General features: G+C 39.2%; 1 protein-coding gene across 1 annotated transcript in view; it reads right to left on the bottom strand.

The window, feature by feature from the left end:
- Positions 1 to 11,448, bottom strand: part of wdr91 (WD repeat domain 91) — a 23,203-nt gene extending 11,755 nt beyond the window's left edge. Inside the window, exons 1-7 of the mRNA XM_024268520.2 lie at positions 11,293 to 11,448; positions 10,504 to 10,654; positions 10,193 to 10,372; positions 9,904 to 10,111; positions 8,742 to 8,824; positions 7,174 to 7,283; positions 729 to 900 (exon numbers count right to left, since the gene is read on the bottom strand). Coding sequence (XP_024124288.1) covers positions 729 to 900; positions 7,174 to 7,283; positions 8,742 to 8,824; positions 9,904 to 10,111; positions 10,193 to 10,372; positions 10,504 to 10,626 — 876 coding nt within the window. The 5' untranslated portion in view covers positions 10,627 to 10,654; positions 11,293 to 11,448. The remainder of the gene's footprint in view (positions 1 to 728; positions 901 to 7,173; positions 7,284 to 8,741; positions 8,825 to 9,903; positions 10,112 to 10,192; positions 10,373 to 10,503; positions 10,655 to 11,292) is intronic.
- Between the last annotated feature and the right edge of the window lie 292 nt (positions 11,449 to 11,740).

The raw sequence follows: 11,740 nt of genomic DNA, 5'->3' as shown, positions 1-11,740 counted from the left end.
CAGCAGAGGAAGAATGATTATTCTGACATATAAAATGACTGAGAAATAACTGTCTGTTTCTCAATGGAAGTCAATGGGACTTTGGCCAGTGGTACTTCCTATATGGAACACGGAAGGAGGGGGGATTGCTCTGTCCAGTAATTCTTATATACAGTTTATGGACTGAACCAAAACAATCCACTGAAGGTGTGATAAGCAGAACCCGTTGTCATGGAAACCTGCATTCGTCCCCTCTCCATGACCCTTTCCCTTGATTGGCTGGACGTGTGGGAGTCTGTGTGGAGCTTTCATCTATGTTACATCAGGGTGCTTCTATGTTGATGAATTTTTGCTTGTACTTCCATCGATGCCGTCTTATTGATCAAAGATGATTGAATTCTGGCATCATTCCTGTACCCTCCTCATGTGTCTTTTCTGGGGCGATTAGCGGCGCCAGATTTGCGTGGCTCCTGCCAATATGTCTTGTATGTGTCAACCACCAGTTTCTCTTGGGATTCATAAAGAATAACCGACTCATAAACACTGGAGCTCCGGCGATAAAGCTCCACTAAAAAGAAGCCACAACATGATACAATCCTGACTGATTACTTTAGAGTTCTTTAGAAATAAACCCTTTACAAGATGCTCACTGACAGCAGCAATCTCTGGAAGAATCAAAGACAGACGTGTCCTCTGACACACACGACAACTGTTCCAAGTCCTCTACTATTTCTGGTTTGTGCTTTCACCTGGTTGGCTGAAGGGTCTCTTTTGGCTCCTGGGGGATGGCTTGGTAAGGCCCCAGGAGTCATCTGAGGGGTTTTTCCTGGCGTCCGTCTGCCCTGTGGCAGGAATGTGGAGAAGAAGTTTCTGGAGGGGGGGGTGGTGGTGCTCACAGCTCGTTGGCTTGACACCAAGTCCCTGTAAGACCAGAGTAGAAAGGGGAGAATCAGGAGCGAGGCAATGCGCAAAACAGTTCAACGTTACAATCCAAAAAAGACAGAAATTCAACTGGAACGATATCCCTCAATTTTAGAAAGAGCTTTGATGTTGCTCCATTTTAGCTAGGATTATTCCATTGTGTGTTCGCTAATAAAAATATAACTTTAAGTGCAATCTGTACTTTTTTTTGGATTGACTTGAAAACATTTTCACCCGTTTAATATATTTTGGCCAAAAAGATAATGTAATCAAAGTAAAAATGTTACAAAAATAAAGGAATTATCTAGAATAAAGCTGAACTACAATTCTAACCTGTGGCTATGCTGAGAAGGCGTGACTTTTAGGTCCAAATCTTTTTTTAGAGTGGAATGAAAACTGAACACAGTGTATATTTACTGTAAACTGGATGGCATCAATTTGCTCTGTAGTCCAACAGTAAAAAAATTCAGTCATCTGTGGCACAAACAAGGCTAAACTTTGAAGCCCTGAATCAAAGACTGTCATCTCAAAGAACCAAAGTCTTTAAGATTCTTCTAAAGCTTTCTAAAAAGCTTCAGCTGGTCCAAACTTTCTACAGCTACAGTTCTGAAAGACAATCCAGAGGAGAGACAAATGCAAGACAAGTTCACTGAAGGCCCAAATCTGGATGCATTTTAAGGTCTCACTTAAAGGCACCTTTTCCTTCTTTGACAGCATAAGCAAATGATGAGACTCCATACATCCGGTTCATCAGTGGGTTTGATTTTCACATGACTGAAGGAGCAACATTCATGTGTTGAAATATATGGTCTGTGATTTTAAACAGACAGGGCATGTCCAGACATGCACCAATCAGGAATGAGATGGTTCATGTGTCCCTGAGAGGTGCCAGACCAAAGCTGAAGGTCTTGGTGGGTGAGGCTGGTAGGTGTCCACAGGAAACAAGACTTTCATTCAGCGATCGATCATTCGGTCAGGAAGAAGATATTTCTCCCAAGTAGCACTAAAAAGATGAACACCAGAGAGAGAACGCTCTTTCTTCCTATGGTCTGATGACATTTGAGTGGAACTGATGGACAGTTTTATTTGGAGGTAAATGAGGATGCCTGTAGACCTGAAGCACCATCCCAACTTTGAGACATGGCAGGTAAAGCTCTTATGCTGCAGGGGGAACACATGCACTTCAGGAAGCAGATATGACAATGTTCAGAAACAGTGAGGCAAAGCCTTAAAGCAGGAGCGTCAAACCCAGTAACACAGGGGGCCAAGATCCAAAACACACTTAAGGTCACGGGACGGACAGGATAAACGTTTATGGAACACTCTAAAGCTAAAACTTTGAAACTTAAAAAACAGTAACTTTTTAACATAATTATAAACTAGATATATAGCATTACCTGTGATTATGTTAGTGTGAATGCTGTAAGCTGAATTTGACCGCTGAAGATGCTAGTGCTGATAGATGAAGATGTTGAAGTTAATAACTGAAATCATGGAAGCTGATAGCCAACTAAGATATTAGCAATATGTCAAATTACCCTAATAAAAAGAAAAAAAAGAAGAAAAAAAAACGTAGGTTGGCCAAATTAGCTTTCGTGAAGCTGAAAAATTAGCTAAACTCCAAAAGGTCCAAAACAATCTTAGTAAATCCCAAATAGTCCAAAAAGCTGTCAGAAGGACAATTTTTAAAACTTTAAAACTATAACTTTTAACATAATTATGAACAATAAAAATGCAGGAATATTATTCCAGAATAAATCAACTTAAACCTTAAATAACTTTCAATATTTTACTCTCCATTAAAAATACATTTTGTCAAAATTATACAAGTTAGAAATAAACACAAGATGACATCGGATCATTAATAACAATAAATAAAATGATCTGGAGGGCCGGATAGAATCACCCAGAGGGCCGGATCCGGCCCCCGGGCCTTGACTTTGACATGAGTGCCTTAAACCGTTGGCCATGAAGCTGAAGCTTAAACTTTCAAATCAAGGACTGTAGGCACATTCAAACTCCGTCATCTCAAAGTATCTTGAGGACAATAAAGTCAATGTTGTGGAGCAGCCATGGTAAAGTTCTGGTCGAGATCCAACAGAAAGCTGTGTTGAAGCGGGATGCTCTTCAAAGCCGACTAGCTTCATCCGTCGTCAGGAGGAAGAAGACAAAACTGCAGGGAATGTTTGTTGGAGGACACAACCTTTCTGGACTCGGATTGTCTGCTCAGGGATTCGTCTCCTTCTAGCGTTTATGAGCTGGTTTTAGATTACAGCAGAATAAACAAAGAGAATTTGATTGATTTTACAACAAGCAGAACTAGATCTTCCATCGTGTGGCACCTTCAATAACCATGCGTGAATTGGTGCTTTATAAAAAAGAAATAAACTGAACAGACTTCTGATCTGGCTGTGTGCTGACAGAGAAAACACTTTCTGAGGTATCGTCTGCCCCAGTTGTTTCTGAGGTCACACCGACCGTCACTCAGACGTGGTGGGTGGAAGTGTTTCAGACGGTCCTTTTTTCACAGATTCTCTTTGAAAATGTGAAATCTTTTAAAAAGCCAGAGTTCAGTTTGAAGGCCAGAAGAACCCTGCTGACTGTTAGAGTCGTCACGCTTTAGATTAAAGGGGTTTAGGGGACAAAACCATCAGGGTGGGAAACCAGAGCCTTCACTTCTCTAAGTGGAGAAGAGGAACATGAAGAGTTGGGTCAAGAGAATGTTTGTCTGGAGGGATGCAGTGAGGAGAGGACACGGATCTCATCGTACTGGTCTGGAAACACAGTCCCACCCTCTGTGGGTCAGAAGTGAGAGGGAAGGAAGGGCATCTCAGATAAAGGGCTAGAGGTCAAAGACTGATGTTCACCTTTAGTCATTCTCACAATAACACATAGTAGGATGTTTGGTTTTTTCAAAATGATCCGGAAATGTATTCTGTAATATCTTAAATAAAATCCAGTTGAAAATAAACCAATAAATGTCTCATAAATCTCTTTTTAAGACTTAAATGTTTATTTAAAACCCATTTAAGCCTCTCTGGGCCAAATTAAGTTTTAGTAACAGAAAAAAATGAGACCTTTGAGGTAAATGATCATATATGGTAGTAATAGGTAGTTAGCATTTAGCATTTAGCTGTTGCAAATCTGCAATGCCTGACCTTTTTTCCCAGCTCTCCGTTTGGAGGGATAAATGAAGGGAAAGGGAGAAGGGAAGAGTTCGGATTGGGCCTTAGTGTTCTAAACTTAAACATAACTTTTTTGGGGGGGAGGTGGTTTTTGTGTTTCCACCGAATGAAAGACGCTATACAAATAAATAAAGAGTTAAAAAGATTGAACCCAACTAACTTTGTTTGACCCAACCAGCCACTTTGTATCATGTATAATTCAACCTCGTGAAAACAAAAAGAGACTCATATGGTCAAATCAGGATCCGCTTAAAGTGAACGGAAAAACAGTTTGTAAACTTGAAAAGAAAAGTGAAAATTTGAAAAAAATGTAAATTTGAAACTCGAATTTGCTGTTGATCTTATCAATCGATCTCCTCTGTGCCGTTTTTCATGTGCAGTTCGCCTGGATTACATAAATCTTCATCCTGATCAGATCCTTGTTTTCATCCCAATCCTAGACTTATTTTTCTATGAAAGTTTGAACAGTGAGAGAAAAAAGTGAAAATGTTTGTCTGAGAAAAGTGTAGAAAACGTGCAGTGAAGAGTCTTCTCTGTCACTCCATAGGAAACATGTCCTGATAGCCAATGAGCTCAAAGCTCCGCCCCCATGTAGAATTAGGATCAACTAAGCAGCAAAAATTAAAAAATCTGAATTGAAACTGAAAACAAAGAACTGAAAGTGAAGAATGAAAATGAAAAAAAAATGAAAGTTGAAAGTACAAATAAACTTTTTTTCAAATTTTCAATATTTTTTTTCAAGTTTTCAATATCATTTTTTCAAATGTTCCTTCAAGTTTTCAATATGTATTTTCGAGTTTAAAACTGCTTTCAAATTTTCCTTTTTATTTCAGTCTTTTTTGTTCACTTTAAGCGGATCCTGATTAGACCCCCTAGACACAGCGGTCCACTTTAGGATCCCATTTCCACATGTGGATAAAACCCTTCATTACTTCTTTAAATCAACTGTACTGACAAGAAATAACAATTCATCAGGTGAATTGTTTATTTGTCAACATCTGATGCATCACAGCAGGAGGTGGTAACAGTCAAACATATTACTGTAGCTCACAAAACAATCTGAAGTCTGTGTTACAGTTTACAGAACAATAGTGTCTTTTTATTAAAGTGCTTTAGCAAAAAATAACAAAGGATCAAGCTTAGGATCCACTTTTCAGCATTTAGCAAACATCATTTAGTTTGGCAAGCCTTTGTATACTATAAAACGCTCAAAACAACAGCAGGATTACATCTGAAAAACCTGAACAATCCAGAAAGATAATGTGCTAACAGAAACTTTGCAGTACACAATTTAAAACACAGATGACAAAAAACTGTGAAAAAAACTTTAACAGAATTGAGGGCAATAATTGTACAAGCTTACCTTAAATAAATCCATCTTAAATAGCAGAGCATTTCTGTGGTTTTATGAGTTTCAAGCGTTAGACTTCTCATTCAAGCTGCTGTTGTGTAGCATCTGAGTCGACGGAGCTCGTGGGCTCATGAAAATATGTAACAGTCTTTTTATTCATTTAAATGGTCTTACACCCAAAGACAGATTCACAATGAACACTGACTGTATAAGAGAACTGGACCGAGTGACCCCACCCCTTGGCATTCCAAACAGGAAGTGGCTCCGAGAAGCCAAAATCCCACAGACTTCTATATAGAAATAAACAGTTATTACTCTTTCTATAGGTCAGATTAACCATTCTTGCTCTGATACATTTTTATTAAAATGCACTCTTTTATTTTCTTTATCGCAACTTATTCAAGTTATAAACTGACCAATCAGATGCCTCCGTAAAAGCATGTGGTGCCTTCTGTTTGATTTACAGATTCTCCAGAGTCAGTGGACAGGGGTGGGGATTTGGAACAAACTCACTCTTGATTGGCGGCTGTAGTTACCATAGAAACATGACTCCGTCAATCACTGTCGTGTGGCTCCAACATGGAAACGTCCTTATTGCAGAAAAATGACGACTAAAGGAGTTCATTTCTTCGGAGCTCTAAGTTTGGACCTCGCTCATTTTCTATGGATGAGGTTACACTCACTCAGTCCAGTTCTCTCTATACAGTCAATGACAATGAGCCAATCCTCTCTGACATCACCTACAGCACGAAACAAAGTCAAGGCCCGGGGGCCGGATCCGGCCCTCTGGGTAATCCTATCCGGCCCTCCAGATCATTTTATTTTATTGTTATTAACGACCCGATGTTATCTTACACACATTTATAACTTGTTCAGTTTTGACAAAATATATTTTAATGGAGAGTAAAATATTGAAAGTTATTTAAGGTTTAAGTTGATTTATTCTAGAATAATATTCCTGCATTTATATTATTTACTAAGATTTTTAGGCTATTTTGGTGTTTAGCTAATATTTCAGCTACATGCTAACTGTTTTCCCTAATTTAGGCTTTTTTTTATTTAGGCTGTTTTGGAGTTTAGCTAATATTTACAGTCCAGCTTTTTTGGGTAATTTACACTTTTTTCAGTGTTTTAGGATATTTTGGATTTTAGCTAATATTTCAGCTACATGCTAGTGTTTTGACTAACCTAAGTTTTTTTTTGTGTTTTAAGGCTCATTTGGCATTCAGCTAATATTTTAGCTGCCTTTCAGCTTCAGTGTTTTTAGCTATCAATTTCAGCATCTTCAGCAGCCAAATTCAGCTGACAGCATTCATACTAGCACACTAGTTTTTTTTACATTATATCTTGAGCTGCTGCAGTATTTTTCCCATAGTAATCAATATAACAGCTATATCTTTATCTAAAACCAGCTAATATCAGCTGACTGTGTTGGGGATGTTTATTATTTCCTTACCCTGTAAAATATGTATATTTTACACGTATGGATAACCTCTCTTCTATAATACTAGATTATATCCTAATTAAGTTGGACTTGAGAACAGCTTGTTGAATTCTCTATTAGAAGTGATTATTTTGCACTCAACACTTGCTCTTGTAAATGCTGCATAAGAGCTTTTTTTTTTTAAATATCTACAAAGGAAATGAAAACAGCGTTGGTAGATCGCTGAACCCCCCCCGCCCGTCCCTGGAGTCACAGCAGGCAGCCATCAAAAAAGACAGAGGTTAGTAGCTCACAGCTCAGTGTCTCCCAGTCGGTCCATGTTCTGGACGTATGGGGGCAGCTTGTGGAGGATCACCCCGTCTCCAGCCTTCGGGTCCCGGCTTTCCGTCTGCATAGCGAACAGCTGGAAGAGATAAACCCATCAGAAAGCTAAAGCTAAGACTCACGGGTGAGTAGAGCAATGACATCGCTTACTTCACAACTCCATTGTGCTTTACATGTATGAATGTTCACTTCCATCTAGTTAAAAACAGGCTAAAGAGTCTCGTCATCCAGACTGGACTTTCACATCAGTCTAACATGACACTTTGTTCTGGGAATCTAAAGTGGAAACGTGAAGACATTCAGGTCGATTTCTCACCAACCAAAACTCATAAAGTCTTCACTCACACTTAGAAAAATAAGATTCTGATTTATATTTATGTTTCTGCTACTAACATAATACATTTAAATAAACTATTGCATTTTTTGCATAAATAAAAGATTAACATGAAGAGATTTTTTTTAAATACAAAATAGTTTATAACTTTTGACAGAGCTTTGGATGACTTCCTTTCAAAATAAAAGACATCCTTCATCATATGTCAGGAGCGTCAAACTCAGTCGCACAAATGGCCAAGATTAAAAACACACCTTAGGTCACGGGCTGAACAGGATAAACATTAAAAAACGTTATAACCATAACTTTTTACCATAATTATAAACTAGATATATAGCATTACCTGTGATAATGCTAGTGTGAAAGCTGTAAGATGAATTTGACCGCTGAAGATGATAGTGCTGATAGCTGAAGAGGCTGAAGCTGATAGCCAGCTAAAATATTAGCTAAATGTCAAATTAGCCTAAAAAAATGAAAAAACAACTTAGGTTAGTCAAAACAGCCACCATGTAGCTGAAAAAATAGCTAAACTCCAAAATATCCCTAAAAATCTTAGTAAATGCCAAAATAGTCCAAAAAACTAGCAGAATGCCAATTTTAGAAACTTTAAAATTATAATTTTGTAACATGATTATGAACAATAAAAAGGCAGGAATATTATTCCAGAATAAATCAACTTAAACCTTAAATAAAATAAATAGAAAATCTTCTTTATAATCCAATGGATTATAATTTATCGTAGCTTTAATTCTGGTTACTGACAATAAACTGATTTTCCGTGATAAATGAAATGAAGTCAAATGTGTCAGTATGACGTTGATAAACTACCAAGGATTGATGGAGAATTACAGCTACAGTTGTTAGGATCCTCGTTCAATGATTCATACGTCCTTCAACTGTTTGTCAATGAGTTGAATAAAGTTTAAGTTCATTTACGTTTTTTTTAACTTTACAGCTACTTTTTACAATTTTTAAAACATTTTCTTTTAACCAAAGAGCCACATGCGGCTCTGAAGCTGCAGGTTGCAGACCGCTGCTCTAAACAAACTCCAACACATCCTCATAAATTATTACTTTTAGATTAGTCATTAGCAGAAGGGCAGAACATCTATACGGCACAAACGTTTCCTCTCTCCTCCTCCAGTTTGGAATCACCAATCCAAACTGGAGGAGGAGAGAGGAAGACATCCGGGCTGTCCTCACCTGCTGGTGCAGCTGCTCGTTCTCCTCCATCAGGCTGGTCATCCTCTGGACTTCAGCATCAAAGCTCAGCAGCAGAGGCTGAGGTGAAGATGAGTCAAGGATTAGGTAAAAACAAAAAAACATGCAGAACTGCAAAGAAAAAATCCAGGAAACAGCGAGACTGCAAAACTGTAAGACATTCCTCACAAAGCTTGAAAGTATTGATGAAGACCACTTGATAGGATGGGAGGAAAGTCTGGCTGATTTAAGGGAAGTGAGAGAAAAGATGAGCGTCTGATGCGTTCACACAGACAGGATGTAATGTAATAGACGTCAATCATCAGAGGTCCTTCCCTACAGCAGTGCAGTGAACAATTTGTTGAGGACTTGTGCAGTTTTTACCCACAATCTACACACTAAACTTTAGGTAGATTAGCAACAAAACATTAAATATATTCATGGACCATGTTTTCATCTTTTATAGTAATAAAAAAATAGAGTTTAGCTAATATTTTAGCAACATGCTAACATTTTTACTAATTTAGTTTACTGAGGAATTTGATTCTATTTTAAAGATTTCAGCAATGTGATATCTTTTTGGCTGGTTTGGCATCTACTGAGGTAGTTTTATGCTAATTTAGAGTTTAGCTAATATTTTAGCAACTGCTAACATTTTTTTCTAATTTGTTATCTACTGGTTTTTAGGCTAAGTTAGAGTTTAGCTTCTATGTTTAGCAACAGGCTAACATTTTTGACTAGTGTAGGCTATTTTGGCGTTCAGCTCATATTTAAGCAACACACTAAATATTTTTGCTAATTTGCATGTATTAGGGATTTTTAAGCAACTTTACTACAAAATGTTGAGAAATTGAGGTCAACTTCAGAGCTCTTTCACAGTTCTTGAACAAAATTTCCAGTTTTTAGCAAATGTAACATTTTATAAATAGCTTTTGCATTTTTAGCGAATTCCTGGAACAATTAAAGTTAATTGCATCACAAATTTTACTAATTGAAAAAGTAATTGGTTATTAGTCGCCTTTTAAAATATTGGTTTCTGGCAGCCCTAAGGGGCAGTCGGGATCTCAGCAGCAGAACCAGAACCAGTGATAACCACAACGTTCTGTGAATGGTTCTGGTTTGGTTCTTCTTTTTGGGCGACACCTGCCACGTCATCAAAGGATATGCACACACTGGAAGAGGACAGACAGGAAGTTGTGCAGTGACACCAGGAAGGTATCGGCCCACTGCCTGGAGAAGTACGGTAGGAAAGCCGGGTTCTGCTCTGGGGAGGGAAGGAACGGCAGCATGAACCAGTCGCGCCATTCTGGCTGGCCCTGCAGCTCCAGAGCCTGCTTCTGGAAAAACTCCTGAGTCTTCTCCAGGTTCCCTCTCTGGAAGAACGAGCAAACACAAGCCACACCCTCATGCAACCATGGAACCAGAGGCAGCTTGATTCCACGGTTTGTCCTTACCTGGATGGTGTTGATGACGTAGTATCTATACAGGCTGGTTCTTAGTTTGTTGACAGTGGATTTGTAAACATCTTCCAGCCTGCAGAACAGACGCCTGTCCAGGTAAAGCCAGTACTCCTTCAGACTGAAGAGGTCAAAGCTCTGGACAAATTGCTGAAGCTGCTCGATGATTTTATCCACCTGAGAGCAGAACACAAGCCAGAACTGTGACGTCTCTGTTCAGCTTCTGAACACAGGAAAGGTGATAGATTTATGCTGCGGTGTCTGGAATGGAGATGTTGACGACTAAAAGTCTTCTGCATCGCGAGTACCCTGAAGCCTTTCTCCTTATCAGCCTTGATCTCATTATCCAGGTGTTTCAGAGTGTTGGTGAAGCCGCGGTAGGTCAGGTATTCGCGGACGTGTTCGTCTGTCCTCTCCACAGCAGACGCCATCTGGAGGAGCTCCTCGCTGGAAACTCTCCTGAACAATCAGAGAGCGCACATCTGCATCAGACTCAGGTCTTAAAGTCCCCATGACCATTTCTTTTTCATTTTCAGGAGTGTTTTAAATATGATTATGAAGTTTTTAACCAAAATCTCACAACCTAAATGTCTTGATCTGGAGCTTTTGTTTCCAAAATCTCCTCTGAGGGGGCGTGGCTTTTGGAGCCGAGCTGAGTAGCCCCGCCCCTTTCTGCACCTCTTTGATAAAGAGGTCGTCTGGTATTCATCTGCTCTCTATTTAAACACATAAAACTGACTTTGCACAGCTGAAGGAATTATCTACGCGGTAAATTGCTCAAACACATGTCCCGCACCATGACACCACTACCCCCGTGCTTCTAAGCGGATGTCTTTTGAGGAAGTTCTGAGCAGTGACCGGTCTGCTAAATCACGTTTGTCTTAACAGAGTATTTGCTAAAGTGCTCCTCCGTTAGTCTATAGATAATAATCCAGATTATAACTCATAAATAAAAAAACGTGAAGCTCACAGATTCCAGAGAATTACTGTTCTGTTTTTGGAGCCGTTTCATGTCTAAGGACCTCCGTCCAGTTCGGAGTAAATGTTCGGTTCTGGTTCTGAACACAATGACAGTGAAGAAGCAGAAAGTGACTCACTGCTGATGTGTGTTCTATTCTCCAGATATTGATCAGATGGAAGCAGAAACCTGCAGCTCCGTCGAACTCTTCTGTTCCACAGAAAAAAGTCTTCCTGCTGATGGTCACGTGACCTGATCATGTGACGCGCGCGGCCCTTCGAGTCTGGAGCGCCATCTGCTGACGATGGTGAGGAACTGGTAGGAAAGGGCCAGAAAACAAAGGAAATAATAATAAAAAAAAGTAGAATTTAGCATTTATTATCAGAAACTTCGAAATACATGGAAAACACTTAAAGAGAATTAATGAACGGCAATGTTTTTATTTTCTGCCCATGAGTTCTCTGTAGACCAGGACATTTGACAGCGAATATCTCAGGGGCAAACACTCACATGGACATCATCGACGGTTGTTTTTGTCCTGTCCCTGGAGAAACAGGAAGAGCATGTAAACACAGGACCCCACTGGG

The sequence above is a fragment of the Oryzias melastigma genome, linkage group LG12, assembly GCF_002922805.2.
Source record: "Oryzias melastigma strain HK-1 linkage group LG12, ASM292280v2, whole genome shotgun sequence".
Taxonomy (NCBI): domain Eukaryota; kingdom Metazoa; phylum Chordata; class Actinopteri; order Beloniformes; family Adrianichthyidae; genus Oryzias; species Oryzias melastigma.
Note: the sequence above shows the minus strand (reverse complement) of the source record. Positions and strands in the feature narration are given on the sequence as shown.